This window comes from Coptis chinensis, chromosome 7 (assembly GCF_015680905.1).
Source record: "Coptis chinensis isolate HL-2020 chromosome 7, ASM1568090v1, whole genome shotgun sequence".
Classification (NCBI taxonomy): domain Eukaryota; kingdom Viridiplantae; phylum Streptophyta; class Magnoliopsida; order Ranunculales; family Ranunculaceae; genus Coptis; species Coptis chinensis.
In genome coordinates, this window is record NC_141462.1 from 67,380,949 (window position 1) to 67,403,633 (window position 22,685).

At 38.5% G+C, this 22,685-nt stretch overlaps 1 protein-coding gene across 1 annotated transcript; it reads left to right on the forward strand.

Moving 5' to 3' along the window:
- Positions 1–13,454: 13,454 nt before the first annotated feature.
- On the forward strand, positions 13,455–13,832 carry LOC147488484 (uncharacterized). Its single transcript, XM_086574394.1, has one exon. The coding sequence runs from the start codon at positions 13,455–13,457 to the stop codon at positions 13,830–13,832; it is 378 nt and encodes a 125-aa protein (XP_086430520.1).
- The last annotated feature ends 8,853 nt before the right edge of the window (positions 13,833–22,685 follow it).

The following is a 22,685-nucleotide window of genomic DNA, read 5'->3' on the forward strand; positions in this document are numbered from 1 at the left end:
GACCATTCAAGGAGTAATAGGCGACCTTACATTAGTAACAATTTTGTTCGATGTACTACCCAAGGAAAAGAAACGTAACTATGTAAGCTTTTTGCTACAAAAGAGATAAAAATGTTTATAATAAATTTGAGTTCTGCCTCTTCTACACCAATGCCAATAATATGGTTGTACAAAATGTGCAAGATAAGTTTAGCTCTTGGAATCGCACATTATGAGCTTCAGTTTATGGCAGGAATGGTATTCACTCGAAATCCACTTGATCCATGTCTGGTTTCTAAAAATCTTATAACCGGATGACAAAATAAATTTCAACCTCCCACACGAAAAGCTTTTCGATCAGAGTATGATAATTCTAGATAGAGATATGTAAGGGACATCCCACGTGACAATGTACGTGCAAAAGACTCATATATAACGACTCCTTCAGTATAATGCGACCCCAAATATATGACACTCGTAGATGACTCCAAACACTCGCTATATCTGAAGACTCGCATGCTCAACAATCCCAGCGTCTCGTGACTCGACCCCCACCTCGTGATGTCATCACCTGCTAATGTCATCATTTATTAGTAACTCTTTGCACAGGTCCAGCCATCAACCATTTCATGTTTCTGCCTGTCAATTTTCCCTTTGAGAGCAACTCACCCTTGTGCAAAGGCCAGTCACCTTTTTGATGAAAAACTTTAAAATTTTAATTTTTCATTTTTATTAAATGATAGGTTTTAACCATTAGGGCATACTTTATGGGGTTTCATTTAGAGATATAAAGATAAGTTTTTGTACTTCTTTTTAACACCCTCTTGATGCATAATGCCAAGATCTCTCAAGTTACTATTAGAAACTTAACCCTCACTGATACCAAATAAAATTCCACATATGTTGAATTGAAAATTCTTTTATATATCAAGTAGATTTGTTATAAATCAATTCTTCAAATTAGCGGAAATTAATTAACTATTGCAATCTAAATAATTATGGCAAACTAATGGCTCCTATATATGTAGTGAATATAGAGAAAAATAACTCAATTACATCCACAAGACAAATAATTTTAGGTCTAACAACCTAGACTAAAAACCTCACACAGGGTTCTTCTACATGTAACCGAACAATCCGTTATCAATCAAGAGTTTACGGTTATGGTGAATTAAGCCCTAACATAGTATAAACTCGCTAACCATAGGCCAAAAACTTACTAACCTATCTCAACTGTTTGCGTACCTCTTAGCACCCGCTTAGGAGTTTTTCAAAAGACCCGCTTCTTAGCACCAGATTCTTCTCCCAAATTCTTTCCTTATGCTTTGACCAAACTTTATACATTCCATAGAATATGGATCCACTTACTAAAGACTTAAATTTCAAGTACCCAAAATCCAAAACACTATTTCTTGTGCAAAATTGAAGTATATTCTTTCTTAATTTGCTCTAATTGCAACATGGATATTATAATTGAGGGACAATAATCTTTAGATAACCCAAAGTTCATTTACTCATATTCTCTAATTTAATTTTAAGTTATGTTGAATGAGAAATTCCAAGTCAATAAAAAAAATCACAATAAATTTCCACTGTAGCTGATAATTTTAGTGCACCATCCTCAAGATCGATCTTTATCAATGCAATACTGAATAGAAATATATTAAAACTTTGTGGCAAAATAAAATAGTGGAAAGCTAAGGAGATATCCTTTAGTAGCATGGAGTTATTCCTCGTCATCATGATATGATGTGTTCACGGTTTTAACTACTAGCATATCAATTATATTCTCCACATTTTAGTTTTCTCTGTTGAAAAACAGTGTATCTTGTACGAGTACCTTAGTGCATCCTTTCATAGGTGTACCTTCTTACTATGTCACTATCTATGAAAGAAAAATCATCTAATCTTATTTGATCTTTCTACACTTGCTTTTCTCTTGGGAATCATTTGTAAAGACCTGCAAGTGTGCAAAAAAGGAGTACCTCATTGCTCGATGGGCACCCAAGGTTAATGCATTAATGTTGACAATAGTTCCATGTCTCTGAGTTTGCAACATTAATGTAATATTATGATACAATCAGTAGAATTAAGTGCGTGCTATGCGGGTCATCCTTTATGTATCAGAAAATTGATGCCAAGTACCTTTAATTTGTTATTAATAGAGAATGACTATTATCTACCATCACATGCATGTTGCTTGGTTACTGAAAAATATCTTGTTGAATGTGGAGGTTTGAAACATGAAAATGTTGCGTGTCTTCATGGCCTTCCTAAAATTAAATAAAATATAGTTGCAGGTTAGAAACTAGCTTGTCCTACTGTTGTCATGAAATTCTTTCTTTCTGTTTAATTTTTTTCCTACTATACCTGTGGTGTTAAGGTGCAGGCTGTTTGTTATTTCCTGTGAGTTTAGCTTGCTATTGTTTTTTGTCGGGAAGTCGGTTGTATCTAGTTACGGGTGGAAATGTTGAATGCATGTAGTAGTATTTCAAATTTGCACTAGGTGGTTTCAACTCCTAAGTGATGTTGTTCTAAGTTAAAGTGTGCATGGTCAAAATATCATCCAGTGCATATACAGTGCTGATCTTTTTTTCCTTTCATTCAGCCATATGCCCACAACCGTTGACCTGACTATCTATCTCTAAGCTGTTAATGTTGACCAAAGCAATTCCAGTTTTTGCTCTGGTTTATCTTCGTAGACATGCCCAAGCTATTCGAATCAAATTGGTTTTCTATTTTATATTGCCTTGTAATCTAATCTTTCTCGTTCTCCAATTATGTCAATTAGTCATGCATGGTAAACTTATTGTACAGACACGTGTCTTGATTCTCAGCGTTTTCTTCATTGGTCATGGAATTAAAATTGATCAGGTTTTATCTCTCTAAAATTGATTTCAATGGTCACTAGTACAAAAAAGGGATTTTATGACTGTTTTAAAATGTTATTTGTGACTGTTCTGTTTGAAACGGTCACAAATGGCAGAAAAGGGTTCTTGTGACTGTTTTAAAAAGTTTTTTGTGACTTGCATTTTCGAAACGATCACAAATAGTTTTTTTTCTAAAGAAGGTGTATGTGTGTCGATAACTATTTGTGACTATTTCACTAAAATAGTTACATGTTCCCAGACATTATGTGAGTTGAGTCTTAGAAGACCAAATTCAAATTTTTTAGTCCCGCCCCACAACTACACTAAATAACTACTTCGAAGCCAACGTTCAGTCTCCCGGCCTACTTTCTTCAAACACTTGCAGGTTCGTGCCTCTAAGAAATGCTTTATAAAAAATGGAAAAAAATTGAAGAAAAAAGAAACAAACAAACAAGATGAATCGCACGATCTCTCACGACTCGTTCTCCACTTCTGCCGATTCATCGATTCTCTCTCAATTATGTTTCCATCTCTCTCAAATCTCGTTATTCTCTTTCATTCTCTCTCTCTGATGTTTGCTGCCGCCACCGTAAGTACCCGTTCCCCTTCCTTTCAATTACCTAGGGTTTGCTAATTAATTGTTTAGTAGCACTAACTTCTCTCTCGCTTTGTACTCCATTATGATGCAGGGGTTTGTTCGATCTCATTCAGTCCGAGTTCGGTTCAAGTTGCTGCAAAAGGTATGATTTTTACTTTTGCTTTGTGTATGTTCTTCGAGTGAAACTACTATGTTGTAGTTTGTTTGCAAAGGGGCACTAATATTAGGGTTCTAATTATGCACACATTTTTTTAGTTTTGTCATTTTTTTACTTTTATAATTTTAAAATTTGTAGTTCGTCGATCAACTAACTACAGTCTTGCAGCTGAGACTTCTGTGTATGTCGATGTATTAACTACTTATTTTGATTCAATTGCCAATAATGATTTAAACTCCTTTCCCGCCTTACAAAAGGCACCTTCCTAAGCGGCACCACTGCTGCTGGGCAGGTCATAGGTGGACTTTGTAGTAGGCGAGGCCCACCCAGGCGTTGGCGTTTGCAGTATCTTATTCATTGTAATTTCAGTTTGTATTCTCTTGAAGCCTTTCCTTCTTATGTATGTTACTGATAAAATTGACTTGACTGGGTTTTAACTGTTTTAACCAGTTATCAACCTTCATTTACTTGGGCTATCTTTGATAGCTCTATTTGCGATGGCAAATGCAAATAAATGACACTATTCATTTGTTTGCCACTGTTTGATGTGTTTTTTGACCCATTGTAAATATTTTTTGGATTTGCACAAGTTGTGCTTTGCCATGATTTTGATGGAAAAATTTACTCTTGGGGGTGGGGGAGCTATGTAAATTTTGCGACAACAGATTTTCACACACAAATTTGCCATGGATTTGCCACCAACCAAAAAACCAAAAACAGAAGCCCAAGAACATCTCACCGTCTCTCCTTTCGCTCTTTTCATATCTTGGTGAAGAATAACAATGGAGTTGCCTCCAACTTGGTTGTCGGTCTCTCTCCTTCTCTAGCTTCTTCTCATTCTCCTACACTGTTAACGCAAAAGTAAGCCTTGTACTACATATATTAGCTTTAACTAGAAATTGCACCTTCTACTCTAGAAAAGAATCTGGGTGTTCTAATAGAGAAGAAAAAAATGGATGTCATCCTAACCGAGACTTGTCCTATACTTACCTTAGATTTACCAAATTGCTTCATTCTTTTATCACTCTTGTCATTTCCTTCCATTAGAGGGAAATAGTTAATCTGAAAATGAAGGCGGGAAAAGGGGTGACGTATAGAGAGAAATTGAGGGGGAGAAACTCTCTATTAAAATTTTCCAGCAAGCACCTCACCCAGATCAACTAACTAGAAGCAATTATCATGTGTGGGGAAACATCCAAGAGAGAGAGCTGGGATTTGTTGGTGTTAATTTGCACGAGATGTTTTCAAAACCGAAGTTCAATTCTCGTGGGAATTCCGGATTTGCTTTCAACTAGTGAGTAATCATTTACCCAAGGTTTAATTCTATATATAGCTAACTAATATTCAATGAATTATGTTATTTGATGGAGAGTAGTCTTTCTGTTTTTAACCCCAATTTCTGATGGACTTTTGATTGGAGTTTTGGAACGATATTTACAATTAGAAACTATACGTACCAGTGTACTCGTATCCCTATGAACGACCATCACTGGGCACTACTATAAGAGCAACTCACTAATGAGGCGTGCTTGCTTGCCCGCTACTGTGGCATTCCCGCTTGCCTACTAGTGTTGCATTCTAGCATGCCCTCTATTGGAGCAATAACACTACCCACTAATATAGCACCCAAGTTATATATAGCAGGTCCGGAGATATGTCAAGGGATTTTTTCCATATAAAGCTTTTGGAAAGATTTCATACAAAGAGGGAAATATCTCATCAACTAAGGAAAGGGTAACATATTCATTTTCCTATAAATACCCAACAATCCTTTCAAACAAAGAACTACGTTCATTTGAGAGACTTGATTCTAGAGAACGATTTGGATACGTAGGCAGCCATTGAAGGTACAGTCTCAACAATTCTACAACAATCTCCCTAACAAGATCGTTAGTGTGTTCGGGTGAGTTCTTACCCAAACATAATTGGTGTCGTCTGCGGTTCTTATTAGCGGGCCCTCTTCCACGTTTTTTCTTCAAGCTCCATTAATGGCGACAACTACAAGATCTCAAGTAAACAACCAAGCAAGAACACAATAGTCCGATGGAAACAACTTAGCAAATCTTGAAGATCCAATCAATCAAGTTCCATCATACCAAAAGGTTTTACCTTTGCAGCTTCAAGTACCACGAAAGCTCAGATATAAACTTCCACGGTCTCACTAGCTAGCTAATATCTTCTCCTCATAATGGCACAATTTTGCGAGATGCAGATCTAAAAAATATGGAGACAGATGATAAAAACCTGACCCTGGAAGTGTTGCATCAAAGGCTCATAAAAACAATGAAACTTAACGACAATTTGTAGAAGCAACTAAACAAAGGGAGGCTAGTACAACTATCAAAGAAAACGCAAGAGAATTTCCACAAATGCTCTAAGATGTTATCAGATCTCACACCCTTACAGAAAAGAACACCGAAATCAACCATGGCGGAAAGCGGAATGAAGAAGTTAAGCAAACATTCAAATTTCAGCTATCAGCCGAAATAGATCTACTACTTTCAAGTTCCATCAACGGTTGTTACTCGATACTAGACAAGCAGGCAAACAAGACCTCATCAGTCTAACACAACAACTCGCTAGATCAAGAGGCTCTATAAGCCAAAAGACTCAATATTAATTTGCATCCTCTACTGCCTTCATTAATGACCAGGCCACCACAATGCAGATCCAGACTTTTATAGTTTAAAGTTTCAATTTTTGCTTTTCTCTTTTTCTTCGTTTAAATTTTTGTTACTATTTATTTTTGTCCTTAGGCTTCAGCAATGGAAAACATAAATGCACACAAGACAATACCATCGTTACAGAGGAGACGGTACAATATTATCAGCATAAAGCAAAAGGAAACAACCACAAGATAGACAGTGACAATAACACTGCCATTTCTACAACACAATCAGATTTAGTGTAAACTATAGCGTATGGACTGAATACAAGACAACAAATAATAAGAACATAGGAAGACGACACCCTCTCGTAGGCACCAAAAATGGGCAACACTAGTGAGCAACACTTCTGGGTACCAAAAATGGGTAGCACTAGTGAGCAACACTTCTGGGAAGCACTAGTGAGCAACACTTCTGGGCATCACTAGTGAGCAACACTTTTGGGCACCAAAAGTGGGCAGCACTAATGAGCAACACTTCTGGGCAACACTAACGACAAGAAGAAGAAAATAACTTACCAAATCCTGAAGTTTCGATTAATCAGGCCGCGATAGATTAACTAGCCACACTAGATCTACAAGCTCAACCTTCACATCTCCAAGTGCCACGACAACCCAGATCTAGACGTACAGGACCTCAGGCTCCAATAACTCATCCTCAAGATCTAGATACTAAAAATGCAAATGAAATAGATCCAGAAAATATAGAGACAGGAGATAAAGACATTACGTTAGAAATGATGCTGCAAATGTTCATAAGAGAAAATGAATGCAACAACTACTTGCAGAAGCAACTGAATAAAGGGAAACGAATACATAATAATAATGGCAAATTTCATCTATTGGAACCTATCTTTAAAAATCATCCAAATCACTCAAGGTCAAGCAGACATTCATCCCATTTGAGGAGGCGATCCAGATCTCAAAATAACAACGACGATAGGCGTAGCAAGGGTCATAACACAAGGCATGAAGAATAACAAAACACGTTGTCAGGGAGTCATCATACCTCCTATGAGATTCCAAGATCATCGCCCGTTGATCGCATCATATCAAGAAGATAAAAAAAGGTGGACACATAAAAGGCGATGTCAGATGACAAGGCCATGACGTCAGACACGAATTGCAACATGACCTAAGACATGGTTTGAATATTAATGCAGCAAACTAATACAGAAGGTTTAACGAAGATCAGCCTAGAATGTGGCCACTTTGAAGAAACTACTCCCTAATTCGACAGCTTATCCCGTATTATCGGCATAGGTCTCGCAGTACAAGAAACCAATGAAATATAGAATTAAACAACAATTGGGGGCGACCACACCGTGAGATGCAGCTTAGCGAAGTTACTCCTCAAGTTAAAAATCAAGATGTCACAGGAGCAACATTCACAGACCATCAATCAAATATTATCAAGAAAACAATGAGAATTGCGAGTGTGGTGGAAACTCAATGGAAGGATCTTGCATACAAAATGCAGAACTGGGGGCAACTGTAAGAAATCGACATCAAGAAGTTGTATAATCTGACGTAAAACATTAAAGAACCCTACAAAGACATGGTCAATAAATCGTTCTTAAAGAAAACTGGAGACATATCGAGAAGTTGGTATTATAATAAGTTCATGTTTCACCAATACTTTATGTACAACACAAAACTTGGGGGCAACAAAGTTAAACACGATGGTTTGAATACAGAATGTTTACTGAAGACTAGCCTAGAATGTGACCGCATTGAATCAACTACTCCAAACTTCAATAATATAATTCGTACTATAGACTCAGATATCGCAATCCAAAGAACCAACGAACTCTAAAAGTAAGTAACAATTGGGGGCGACCACACCGTGAGAGGCAGCATAACAAAGTTACTCCTCAAGTCGAAAGTCAAGAAGCCGTAGGAGCAACATTTACAGAACAACAAATCAAAGACATTATCAAGAAAATAATGAGCAATACAAGTATGGATGAAACTCGATGGAAAGACCTTGCCGTAAACAAAGATGTTGTTGGACGATTTTCTCTGCCAATACAAAATGCAAAACATCATGAAGGGTTCAAACAACCATATCTTCCAAAGTTTGATGACGCGAGAGGTGACCTGAACGATCATGTCATGGAGTTTAAAAGTAGACTAATTCTCTGGCGTGGAGATGACCCCCTCTTATGCAAACTTTTTATGTCTACATTAAAAGGAGAAGCTTTCCGTTGGCTCTCTGGCCTCCCACCTTGTTCTATCAAGTCATTCCAAGAATTAGCAAATCAATTCACAGATCGGTTTATGCATAATTGGGACCCCCCACAATCAAAGTCCAATTTGTTTACATGAACACATCAGTTTATTAACGTCGAAAAAGATGTTAGAACAAAAGCCTCAAGAGATAAAGATTTTTGGAGTAAAGATTCAAGCGATGGTAAAGGCAAACAGAAGCAAAGCGTTGTGGAAGGTCAATAACAAAAATCAGACTACAAAAAGGTGAACACAGTTTGTGAAGAAATGAAGCTTACTCCATTCAATACCAAATATGTAACGATATATGAGAAGATTAAGGGACGTAATTTACTTTTCCTCCGATGCCTTTACCTGAAAACACCAAGTCTAGACGTGACAAAAATCTTGGGTGTCACTTCCACAATGATTTTTGTCATGAAACTGAAGATTGCAAATCCCTCAGGAGAAAGATATAGAAGCTAGTTGAAAATGGGCAGTTAGACGAGTTTTTACTTTCAAAGACTGTGAATCAAAGTTTAGCAATGACGGGCTACAATGTCATACTAGCTGGTCACACAAAAATCAATGACCTTTCATGACAAGTAGTTGATATGAAGGCTAAACTATACAAATCATATGCAAATTCAAAAGTCATGGAGTTTACGTTTGCACCACCTTTCTCCATGCACTAAAAATTTATAGAGTTTGCGTTTGCAACACCTTTCTCCATGCACTAAAAAAAGTCATGGAGTTTGCATTTTCAACACCTCTCTCCATGCACCAAAAAGTCATAGAGTTTGTGTTTGTAATATCTTACTCCGCGCAACACCAAAATGTCGTGGAGTTTGCATTTTCAACACCTCTCTCCATACTTCAAAAAGTCATAGAGTTTGCATTTGCAACACCTTACTCCGTGCATCACCAAGTCATGGAGTTTGCGTTTTCAACACCTCTCTCCACGCACCAAAAAGTCATGGAGTTTGCGTTTTCAACACCTCTCTCCACACACCAAAAATTCATGGAGTTTGCATTTTTCAACACCTCTATCCATGCACCAAAAAGTTGTGGAGTTTGCGTTTTCAACACCTCTCTCTATGCAAAAAAAAATAATAAATAAATAAATAAAAAATAAAAAATTGTGGAGTTTGCGTTTTCAACACCTCTCTCCGCACACAAAAAAGTCACGGAGTTTGCGTTTGCCACACCTTACTCCGTGCATCACCGAGTAATGGAGTTTGCATTTGTAGCACCTCTCTCCACGCACAAACAAAAAAAATCATCAATAATATTATGTTTTATTTTTTGCCACAAGGAACGAATTCTATCCGACGAAGAGGGGGCGGTGTATGTACCAGTGTACTCGTGCCCCTACGAACGACCATCATTGGGCACTACTATAAGAGCAACTCACTAATGAGGCATGCTTGCTTGCCCACTACTATGGCATTCCCGCTTGCCTACTAGTGAGGCGTGCTTGCTTGCCCGCTACTGTGGCATTCCCGCTTGCCTACTAGTGAGGCGTGCTTGCTTGCCCGCTACTGTGGTATTCCCGCTTGCCTACTAGTGTTGCATTCTGGCATGCCCTCTATTGGAGCAATGACATTCCCCACTAATATAGCACCCAAGTTATATATAGCAAGTCTGGAGATATGTCAAGGGATTTTTTACATATAAAGCTTTTGGAAAGATTTCATACAAAGAGGGAAATATCTCATCAACTAAGGAAAGGATAACATATTAATTTTTCTATAAATACCCAACAATCATTTCAAACAAAGAACTACGTTCATTTGAGAGACTTGATTCCAGAGAACGATTGAAGGTACAGTTTCAACAATTCTACAACAATCTCCCTAACAAGATCATTAGTGTGTTCGGGTGAGTTCTTACCCAAACAAAAACTTTGTATAACTTGTTAGTAAATCATAATAGAGGTGGAGAGGAATAGTAAAACCAATTGATATTCACAGTTAATTTAATTGTTTGGGTCCATACATATATAGATGGGATCTGTATTTTAATTATATGTCTTTGCTAATTGTTGTTTCGAAGTCTTCGCTAGAGATGATGAGTGAACGATTATCGATTATTGCTCATCTATTGAACTTTCTTTTATGTGGTAGAGATACAAACTATGTGGCTGAATCAAAAGCTATTGTTAAAGGTATAACTAAGGCAATTGAAATAGGGTTCACGAAAGTATGGGTGGAGTCGGATTCCATGGCATCAATTAATGCATTCCAAACTAACTCAGTGCACTGAAAAGCGAGAGCGGATTGGGAAAGGACTAAAGGAAAGGCAGATATAGTTCTAACAAGCACATGGAGGGAGGCAAATTTCGAAGCAGACTTGTGTGCAAAGAAAGAAGCGACCCTAGCAAAAGGCCATAAGCAATGGTTGGAGAATAGACTTAATTTTGTTTATAGGGTAGAGAATCAACACTCTACTTATTTTAGATTTATTTCTTAAAAATTTCAGAAATATATGTTGGTGTGGTCTACCCAGTGCCCTCACAAAATATATAATGTTTTTTCTTTGCCATCTTAATGCAATTACCTTTTTAAAAAAAAAAAAAAAAACTGCTATTTCTTTCGTTACATAATGTATTTTTACTCTGTAGTTTTTTTTTTGTAATCTGCTTGATTTTGCCTTTATCCTATGAGAGATGATTTAAGGTGTTTTCACGACCAAAAGGCTATTCAAGTTGCTCCAATAGCCTATTTTTCTCTCGAACATATAGGATGACGTTACTTTGCTTTTCACTTTAAACTTCTGTAAGTAGTTTTTTCTCCTAATTAAGATGATAATTGAGTTAGTTATATTCGTTTACATAAGATGCGAATATACGTTTAAGTTCGGATCGAACCATACGATCATTTATTTTGAAAATGCCTACTTAGCCCAAAATAGGCAAGATACAGTTTGGTGATATCAGGAAAAAAGACAAATGGAAATAGGACGAAAGATAATAACTTGGTGATTAAGATACTTAGGCTAATGAATTCTCTTCTTTATCACCTTCGGTGAGTTGCATAAGTGGGCAGAAATTCAGTCCTGGTCATCAACACTATAAAGTCATTGAGCAAGATGTGGCAGGCAAGAATGCCTATCCTCTCTGAGACGTAGTTCTGTTGAACAAGGTAAAGGAGAGAGAGGTCCAAGTTCAAGGACACGCGCGTTTAGATTCATGAAGTTGATGTGCTATTATTGTTGCACATTTAGATGATTACCTGGGTTTTGGATGATCAGACTTCAGAGAATGTTGTATGCGCAAAGAAAGAAAGTATTTAGAGCTCTTTTTTGCACACAAGGTATTTTATTGATAACAAATTAAAAAAATGTTACTGCAAAGAAAGAAAGAGCATGTTAGATACAACAATGGAGTTACAGATCGAAGACCTAATCAAATCTATAATATGTCCTATATGGGCATTCTATAGTTGTGATGTAGGGTGATATTGTAATACTCCATGTGGGTCACCAAGGGCCATAGTATGTAGATCATTTCTTTGCTGCAACAGACACAAAAATTTGCTTCCCTCAAGGTATGAGAGATGCATCAGTATTCAAGCTTCTGAACTGCGCTCTTCCACCTAGCTAACAAAAACCATGGGAGTCACTCTTGAAGGCAAAAGCAGCAGCAATTGAGTCACTCTCTATCCATAACTGCTTCCAATTCTTCTCCCTACCACTTCACAAGAAGAACAATAGTTGTGCATTCAAAGATCATAGTTGGTGGTGACTCCTAAACCATGAGCTAATGCCCAATATCTCTGCATTAGGACCTCAAAAGATGACTCCGCTCCTCCGATTACCCGGGGGTTGCCTAATGCAGACCGTCATGCATGTGTTTGCTTTTACAAAGCCATGAAGTGGAGGATTCCATGAAACTTCTATTATGCTACCCGATCATCTAATTCTTCCCTTGATATTAATGAAGTGCAGGGATAGTTAGGTCATGTTGGGAGTTAAGCATTGTGCCTCAGAAGCAAAGCAATCCCATTTGTTTGGATTCCCTTAATAACTTCTTTCTTCATGTGTCAAGTATTCAACTTCATATCATCAAAGAAAATTTTATTTCTTGTCTTCCAAATTTGTGTCACAAGTTGAACTGCTGCTTTGCATTCCAAAGTTCATTCCTTATAGATCGAAAGTAATTTTGCCGCTCTCATTACATTTTGAAGGTCCAAGCTAGTAAGAGTGATCTTGAAAAGGTCGCCTAACCAAGACCATAGTAACTTAGCAAAGATCACACTCCCATGGCATGTGGATGACACTCTCTTTCTCCTTGTTACACAATCTGCAATTGGAAGCAAGATGTACCCCTGTCTTTTGACACTATCATGAATCATCGATTGGTAGCGCCTTTTGAAGCATTCCCCATTTGACTCGCTACTCTCGGTGAGTATGTTGTGTGCTTAGACCAGACCCATCCAATGGCGAAATGACCTTAGACCCTTTTTTTTTCTAACAACTTCAAATGTTTCTTTGACTGTAAAGACCGCGTTCTCATTTGAGAATATGGATATCTCTGAGTTCGACTGATCTATCGATGGATAGCAGTATATCTTCTTTTCCTCCTCTTCCTTCCCATCCAACTTCACTTCCTCGACCTCCTTGTCTGGTCCTTCCCCTCGCCAGATGCTACACAATCTCGGCGACTTATCTCCCCGGTGGTAGCACCTTCCTCGGCTAGAATTCCACCGGTTGTTTTGATTGCCTATTGCATCATCATGAAGTAGCTTATTCCTTCAAAATAGAGCGTCTACTCTTAAAAAAACACTAAGGCCTTTACAAGAAGTGAATGGTGTTACTCAGGTACCGATGGATTTGATTATGCAAGGATGTAATGAATGGAGTGACTACGTGGTGGGATTCTTTATAGAATAGCGCCTCTCATTCCCATATGTGAAAAACGTCCTTCAACAACGATGGAAAGATAAAGGGTCATTTGAGATTATTGAGGATAAAGATATGTTCTACTTCAAATTCTCAAGCAATGAAGCTCGTCAAGCAGTTTTAGAGGAAGGTCCAATTTTTATTGGTGGTCATTGCTTTATCATAAGTCCATGGACTCGAGGTGTTGAAAAACAGCGAGCAATGGTAACAACAATCCCTATGTGGGTTAAATGTTACAACGTCCCTAAGGAGTTGTGGACTGATGATGGTTTGGGGTTCGTAGCTAGCAAGGTGGGGATTCCTTTCAGCCAGGATGAAGCTACAAAGCAAAAGAAGCGAATCGATTATGCTCGACTATGTATCGAGGTAAATGTTTCTGCCAAGCTTCCAGATTCATTTACAATTGAACTAGCACCAGGAGATGAACGAATCATCTCATTTGAGTACCCTTGAATCCCAAAAAGATGTGAGAAGTGTCAAAAGTTTGGGCATGAAAGTATGAAACTGAAAAATGTTTGGGTGATGCAAATTCAAGGAGGTTGAATACCACTAACAAAAGTGGAAGAATGACTAGACTCAATACTATACAATCTACTGGATTTGATGCTAACAATGTAACCAGTTCACAGGAAGGAAGGCAGAATGAAAGAATGACTCCTAATGCCAATGTAAGCTATGAGAATGTTATAAGGAATACTGTAACGTATGTTGGCAATGAAAGTGGAGAAGGTGTGAATAGAAAAATATTGAGAGTTAGGAGTCGTCCTAGTGCCCTCTCTGAAGGTGTAGGAACATGTTGCATAAGAAATGATAGAGGCAAAAAGATCAGGGAGCAGCCCACTGGTACAACTGCCTAACATGAACCAAATAGCCAGAGTAGTGGTGCTCAGGGGAATGGAACAGAGGTTGAAGAGCTTAATACTGGTGTACATGAGACTGGAACCGATCCTTCCATTGGACTTCAGCTGGTACTTTATGTGCCTGCTGAGATAACAACTCCTATAGTAAATATGATTGGTGAAACTATGGATATTCCTCATGTGAACACTTTTTCGCAAAGAGGAACTTCAAGTAACCAGAGAGATAAGAGTAATATGGTTACACCAATCCAGAGTCAGCTTAGAGATATTTCGATTAACCAACTGCCATGTAGTAGAAAACGAAACATGTATGAAAGGCTAGTTGTTGGAAATGAGGATGAAGATGATGATCTCTCAGAAAATGAGACTGAGTTTTTTACGGATGCAATATCCCCAACACTTGTTTTGCAAAAGAGCTCATCAAGGTATGTAGCGACTTCTAAGGATCAAAATCAATGGACTACTATGAAGACAAAAAGAAGCAAGCGGATCCAAGAGCGTGATTCAGGAGAAGTAGAGCCTACGCTGGCAATGATGAAGAAAGTAAAGTCGTTACTGAAAAACAAAAAGATGAGAAATCTTGAGGACTACACCAAAAAAAAATTGGATGATACTTTGGGACTCACTTATGTGTGTTGTGTTTGCGAAGGTTTCTTTTGCAACTATGAGAAAGTGCAGACTCATCCTAGGAAAGATCATCCTAAGATTGTTAAAGAAATCATGACTAGGAAGTAAGTTCGATTATCAAAGACTCTACTTTCTTAGGTTCGATTATAGGACGATTAGTATGTTATTATGTATGTTAGGCTTGAAGCCTGTCGGTATAGAGTCTTTGTGTTCCTCCTTTTAATGATATGATCTAACTCTTAGGGAGGCTTGTAAGGTTTAACCTTTTGCAATAATAACAGGTGGGGGTCTGTTTTAACCCCAGCTTAATTTTTTTTTAAAAAAAACCGTGTTCTTGGCTGGTTTCCATATCCTTGTATCATGCGCTTCACCTGTCGGAGGTGGTAGTTGTTGGAATCTTCATGTGTATTTCAAATACTTGTGTGTTGTTTAGTCCCACATTGGTGAACCACCACTAGGTAGTAAGGTATATGAGGTGAACCTCTAACATAAGGGCGTGCCCTTAGGGTACAAAGGCTTTTGTGTTAGGAGGGAGGACTCACCCAAAGCCACACGCGCGCGCGCGCGCCCGCCCCGCACCGAACCGAGTCGAGTCGTGTCGTGGGCTTGGGCTGGTTGTCTAGTGGGTAGTGGATTACCAATTGCCTAAACTTGTTTTTCTTTTTTGAACAAGTTTTGGCTGGAGTCGCAGTGCGAGTTGGACTCTGTCTCATAGCTGTTTTGGGAGACCGAATTGAGGAGTCATTCTCATGTTTGGATTCCTACAGAAACCTCTATATAAACACAGCAGTGTGTGTCTATAGGGAAGAACCGATTACAGAGAGTAAGAGACAGAAGTTGAAGTCGTGCTGCTGCCTCCATACCAGCGAAACAGAACTCGTGGATACTCCCTTCTCTCCACCCTACACGAAACAGATAAGTCTTTTATTGCTTCAATCTTCTTTCTTTCTTCTTCTTCGTCACCGCCGAGAGAGTTATATTGCTGTTCTAGAGGGTAGTCCGTTTCTAGTGCAAAGTCGATCGGCCGTTAACCATTGAATCCTGTGAGGAAGACGCATCGTTGTTGCCTTTCTCGCACCATTGGAAGGGGCTTAAATCTTTCCTTAAGGACTGCCTAATCTGCGCCTTGGTTATTATTGTTATTCGTCCTTGTCTTCTATTGTTTTCTTTTATCCGCATACAACAATCTTAAGGAAAGATCAAGATGTCTACACACCGTTGACACCACCGCATCAAAGAAACTAATTCTGGAGTCATGGAAGTAACTTCGTCTATGAGAGATCCTGCACCTCTACTGAATGCTCGCAATTTACCTAATGTGTCAAAGATTGAATCCTTCAACGATTCACACTTCAATAGATGGAGAGAAAGGGTGTTCACAGCCCTAGATGTACTCAACTATGCAAAGTATCTCATCGATACAAAGAGCACCCGTGGAGGGTTCTAATGATTTCGAAAGAAATCAAGCTGCTTGGCTCAATGGGAATAAGGTATGTCGTCATGCTATTTTGAGTACCTTGTCCAATGAGATTTTTGATATTTATTGTTCAAATAAGAATGCACATGATATATGGGAGAGTTTGAACAAGAAATACATAATAGAGGATGCTGGTACTCTGAAATATGCTATTGGGAATTTTCTAAAGTTCCATATGAGAGAGGATAGAGATGTAACGTCTCAAATCCATGATTTTCATGTGCTGATTAATGATTTGAAAACCGGGGTATTAATTTATCGAATCCTTTGTTGGCCGGATGTTTGATTGAGAAACTCCCCGAAGTCTTGGAAACACTATAAAAATAGTATGAAGCATAAGCGTAAGGATTGACTCTTGAGGATGTGATCATTCACATTCACATAGAGGAAAAGAACAAGACTTCGGGATGAGGTGTTGTCTAAGGAATTTCATTCTAAAGCCAATATCGTTGAAGGTAATCCCAGCAAATCTAACAAAACCTCTAAGAAGCAGAAGTCCAACAAAAATAAGAATTTCAAGGTCAAAGGCACTTCTTTTAAAAGGAGTGGTACTAGCAATGGAAATTATTATGTTTGTGGTTAACCTGGACATAGGGCTTTTCAGTGCAGAGACAAGAAAGACACTGATGATCCTCCCAATGCTAATCTAGTTGAGGGAGATGATATTGTTGCTGCTGTCGTGTCACAAGTGTTCATAGCCACTGGGAAGAGGAACTGGGTACTAGATTCTCATACACCACCACGCCTCGTGGTGATGTTGAAGCCTTCTCAGACTTCATACTAGTGAAAGATGAAAAGGTCTATATGGGTGACTCTAGGTCTGTTCCTGTTGAGGGAACAGGCAAGGTTCTTCTGAAGTTAACTTCAAGGAAAACCCTTTCACTTAGTAATTTTCTTCATGTTCCTGAGATTCGTCAGAATCTGATTTCTGTGTCCCTACTGGGAAAAGCTGACGTCAAGGTGACTTTTGAGAGTGACAAGTTTGTTCTGACAAAGAATGAGGGTTTTGTTGGTAAAGGTTATTGTAATAACAATGTGTCTTTTCATGTTGAATGTACTTGACAACATTATTATTAATAAGAATGAATCATACGCTTATTTGCTTGACTCTTTTAATATATGGCATGGTAGACTAGGACATGTGAATGTTCAAGATATGAAAAGGATGAAAGCATGTGGTTTATTGTCTAATATTTCTGATTTTTCTAATGATAAATGTGAGATATGTCTTGAGACTAAAGCCAAAGAAGAACCCCCAGAGAACTATGTCTAGAGATAAACCTGAATTACTAACTCTTATTCATAATGGATTTGGGTGAATTCAAAAGTACCATGTCTAGAGGGGGGAAGTTTTATTATATTACATTCATAGATGACTTCTCTAGGTACACCATGGTATATTTACTTAGACACAAGCATGAGGCAGGTGAGATGTTTCTCAAGTACAAAGCTGAAGTTGAAAACCAGCTTAACTGTAAGATTAAGAGACTTCGGTCTGATAGGGGTGGAGAATATGAGTCTAACCCCTTCCAGGATTTTTGTGACAAGAGTGGCATTATTCATGAGACTACTCCACCATACTCTCCTGAGTCAAATGGAGTAGCCGAACGGAAAAACAGAACACTTAAAGAGATGATGAATGCTATGCTTGTAAGTTACGGAGCTTCCCGAACTTGTGGGGAAGCAATCCTATCCGCTTGCCATATACGAGAATAGGATACCCAACAAGAAAACAGGGAATAAGACACCATATGAGTTATGGAAAGGTCATGTACCTAACCTGACATATTTAAAAATGTGGGGGTGTCTTGCTAAGGTTCTTGTGAACGAACCTAAAAAGAGAAAATTGGGACCTAGAACTGTTGATTGTATGTTCATTGGTTATGCTCATAATAGTGCCGCATATAGATTTTTAGTAGTAAAATCTGATAATAACCTTGTCGATGCTAACACTATTATAGAGAGTAAAAATGCTGATTTCTTTGAGAATTTGTTTCCTTTGAAAATTGGCATCGGAGAGGTTGGGAGCTCCTAGTGAACAACAATCAACAGATCCTGAAATTTCTGAACAAGAAATTCGGAAGAGTAAAAGAGACAGGAAATCCACCAATTTTGGTGATGACTTTTACACGTTTCTTCTTGATGATGATCCTGTGACGTATAATGAGGCAATCAGTTCTCGAGATGCTCCTTTCTGGAAGGATGCTATACACTCAGAACTAGATTCGATTATAGCTAATCACACATGGGAGATAGTTGATCTACCTCCTGGGGCGAAACCTATACGTTACAAGTGGATCTTCAAAAAGAAATTGAAACTAGATGGTTCCATTGAGAAATGCAAGGCTAGACTTGTAGTCAAGGGGTTCTCCCAGAAGAAAGGCATTGACTATTTTGATACTTATGCTCCTGTAACTAGGATTTCTTCTATAAGAGTTCTAATGGCTCTAGCTGCTATTCATAATTTATTTATTCATCAAATGGATGTAAAACCGCATTTTTGAATGGTGATCTTGATGAAGAAATATATATGATGCAACTGGGAACTGATAGTACGGGGAATGAGCATAAAGTATGCAAGTTAGTTAAGTCTTTATATGGGTTGAAACAAGCCAAAACAATGGCATGAAAAGTTTGACAGTTGTCATGATGTCTAATGGATATCACATAAATGATAATCGATAAATGTATTTACTTCAAATCTTTTGATGTGAATTCATATGTGATTATCTGTCTATATGTGGATGACATGTTAATCATGAGTCCTAGCCTTGATGTTGTGAGAAACACCAAGATGTTTTTATCCTCCCAATTTGAAATGAAGGATTTGGGAGAAGCTGATGTGATTCTTGGAATCAAAATCATCAGAAATAGTGATGGCTATACGCTTTCACAAGAGCATTATGTTGAGAAGTTTTTGAAGAAGTTTAACTTTTATGATAGTAAGCCCAGACGACACCTTATGAGGCAAATAGTGAACTTGAGGAAAAATGCTCAACATGGTGTACTTCAGTCTAGATATGCCCAAATTATTGGTAGTCTCATGTACTTGATGAATTGCACTAGACCTGACATTGCTTATGCAGTTAGCAGGCTAAGCAGATACACTCATTGTCCTAGTCAGGAACATTGGAGTGCGTTAGAGAGATTAGCCAAGTACTTGAGAGGAACAATGAATTACAAAGATAAGGTTTTAGGTCTCCACCGGTGATAGAGGGTTATTGTGATGCAAACTGGATATCTGATTCTCATGATATCAAGTCCACTAGTGGTTATATTTTCACCCTAGGTGGAGGTGCAGTCGCTTGGAAATCTTCTAAGCAGACCTTGATAGCTCGTTCAACCATGGAGTCCGAGCTTATTGCTTTAGATAAAGCAAGTGCTGAGGCTGAGTGGCTTAGAAACCTCTTGGCAGATCTTCCTATTGGTACAAAAACCGCCTCGGTTGCATACCTATGCATCAGGATTGTCGGGCCGCGAATAGCAAAGGCAAAGAGCAAATTGTATAATGGGAAAAGCAGGCATATTCGTCTGAGACTACAGTCTATAAAGCAGCTGCTGGAATCTGGAGTTGTGGCTCTAGATTATGTGAGGTCAGAGTTAAATTTGGCCGATCCTCTGACAAAGCCACTTAACAGAGACAAGTGGTTGATACGTCGAGGGGATGGGACTTTGCCTTAGATAGAGGCTTATTGACCGACAACCCCACCTATGTGATTGGAGATCCCATGAAGTAGGTTCAAAGGGAAAAACAAGTCACCTCGTCACTCCGGTATGCTATTGTCTTTATTTGAGGCGCCCCACCCTATGACTAGATAGCATTATTGTATACTTTGTATAACTTGAATAGCAATGAGAAAAAGGATGAGTTATTTTACTTTTAATGGAATCCATAGTCCATTATTTTTTATGAGATAGTGTATTTTAACCGCTATGTACACTTGATGGATATCCACCTACGTGAATGTAGAACTGGGTGGGTTCTTATGAGTATTCGAGCAAATACTCACAGAGCATTCACATAACACAGGAAGCGCAAGGGCCAAAAAGCGCAACACCGCAGAACAGGCATATAATGAAGGAGCAATGTGGGTGCATGTCCTCTATTTTACTACAAGGGAATGTTGGTTCAAAGATTTTTTAATCCACCACTTTCACGTATTATAAGACATGTTACCCTATGACTGGTTCAAGCCCGAAAAGCACCAGTATCTTATGCATTGTTTTTTCGATTCTCTCTGGCATTTCGTTAACCCATTTCTTTTGTAATATCCTATTCCAAAATAGTGGGGGACTATAAGTATTTTGAAATAGTGGGGGATTGTTGGAATCTTCATGTGTATTTCAAATACTTGTGTGTTGTTTAGTCCCACATTGGTGAACCACCACTAGGTAGTGAGGTATATGAGGTGAACCTCTAACATAAGGGCGTGCCCTTAGGGGTACAAAAGGCTTTTGTGTTAGGAGGAGGACTCACCCAAAGCCACACCGCAGCGTCTGCCACCAAGACCGAACCGAAGTCGGCGTCGTGGGCTTGGGCCGGGTTGTCTAGTGGATTACCAATTGCCTAAACTTGTTTTTTTTCTTTCCTACGAAACCTCTATATAAACACAAAAAGTGTGTGTCTATAGGGAAGAACCGATTCTGAGTAAGTAAGAGACGAAGTTGAAGTCGTCTTTCTTTGCCTCCATACCAAGTAAAACGTAACTCGTGGATACTCCTTCTCTCCACCCTACACACAAACAGATAAGTCTTTTATTGCTTCAATCTTCTTCTCTTCTCTTCTTCCCGGAGAGAGAGTTATATTCTTTGTTTCTAGAGGGTAGTCCGTTCTAGTGCAAAGTCGGGATCATTGTTAACCATTGAATCTGTGAGGAAGACGCCTTGTTGCCTTTTGCACCATTGGAAGGGAGAAATCTTTCCTTAAGGACAGCCTAATCCGCGCCTTGGTTATTACCTGTTATTCTGTCCTTGTCTTCTATTGTTTTCTTTTATCTGCATACAACAGTAGTGCACTAACATCAATGCCAGCTCTACCAAAGACTGCGGAAACTTGAGCTGGTATATCCCAGCTGTTGGCAGTGATAATGTCAGAGACTCGAGATGAAAAATCTTTCCAGTTGACCCCGAAAATCTTGTCTGCTACTGTAGTGCCTGCCCAATCATCTTGCCATAGCTTTATCTACTTTCCCAACAATCCAACTCAAATGAGGGGCCATTTCATGAAGAGTCCATCTGAGACCAGGCCACACCGAGGATTTCTTGTTCTCCCATTTCAGCGTGATACCTTTCCTAATAGAAGGATCCCCAGACCATATGAAATTCCTTAATACAGCTTCACATTCTTTTAGAGTGCCATTTGTAAAGTGACATGTTATAAACTGGGAAGCTGTGTTCAGTATAGATTGTGCAAGACCACTCTACCTTGAAAATAGAGCATTCGACCTGCCCACCCACTAGCTCTTTCTCTTTTTTTTTGTTTTTTTCAACTTTCTCAACTAGAACTTGGATGTGAGCTCTTCAGCTCTTTTAGCTTTGCCTTTGAAGATCGGAGCACCTAAATATTTCTCAGGCAAGTGTACTTCTTGGAAACCAAAAAAGACTTCCATGCACTCTTTGCTTCTTAGCTTCAGTCACAGCACCGAAGAAGAGCTTGCTCTTTGAAGAGTTAAAAAACTGCCCTGCTGAAAATTGATAGGAAGTAAGGCTGTAAGGGGCCTCTTTAAGAGTTTGAGACCTCTAATTAATATCTCCATTTGCGAAGATGAAGATGTTATCTGCAAATAAGAAGTTGGTAGAATTGTTTCGCATGAGCTTATGGATATTGTATAGGAAATTAGTAAGCATATTTGTCCAACTGTTGTAATCCCAATTTGATGGAGGATGTATCATCCTTTTGTTCTCTCTAGTAACTGTTGCATGTCTGTTGAATCCTGTTCCTGTTTAAGCTGCTGTTGGTTATACGTATAGTATGTGCTTAAGACCGCCACACGCTGAACTTCTGCAATTGACTCGAACTGTCCGGCTTTTAGTAAGCTGTTAATGGTTGTAAACTCGTACAGATGACTTCAGAAATTCAGTTGAACAAAGAAAAACGTAGTAAAGTAATAGCTAACTAGTAAACTGGTGCTGCATTTGGATATATAAATTGCAGTCTGAATGAGTTACCGATATGAATCGTCTTCTAGATGGTCGATCTGTTCAGTGACTTCTAGCCTCGATTCGCTTCTACAATATTGTCATACCTAGATTTTAGATACTAACTACTATATACTATATTATATGTTATAATACCAATTTGAAGTTCGAATGTGCATAACTTTTGGGATCATTACTGTATTT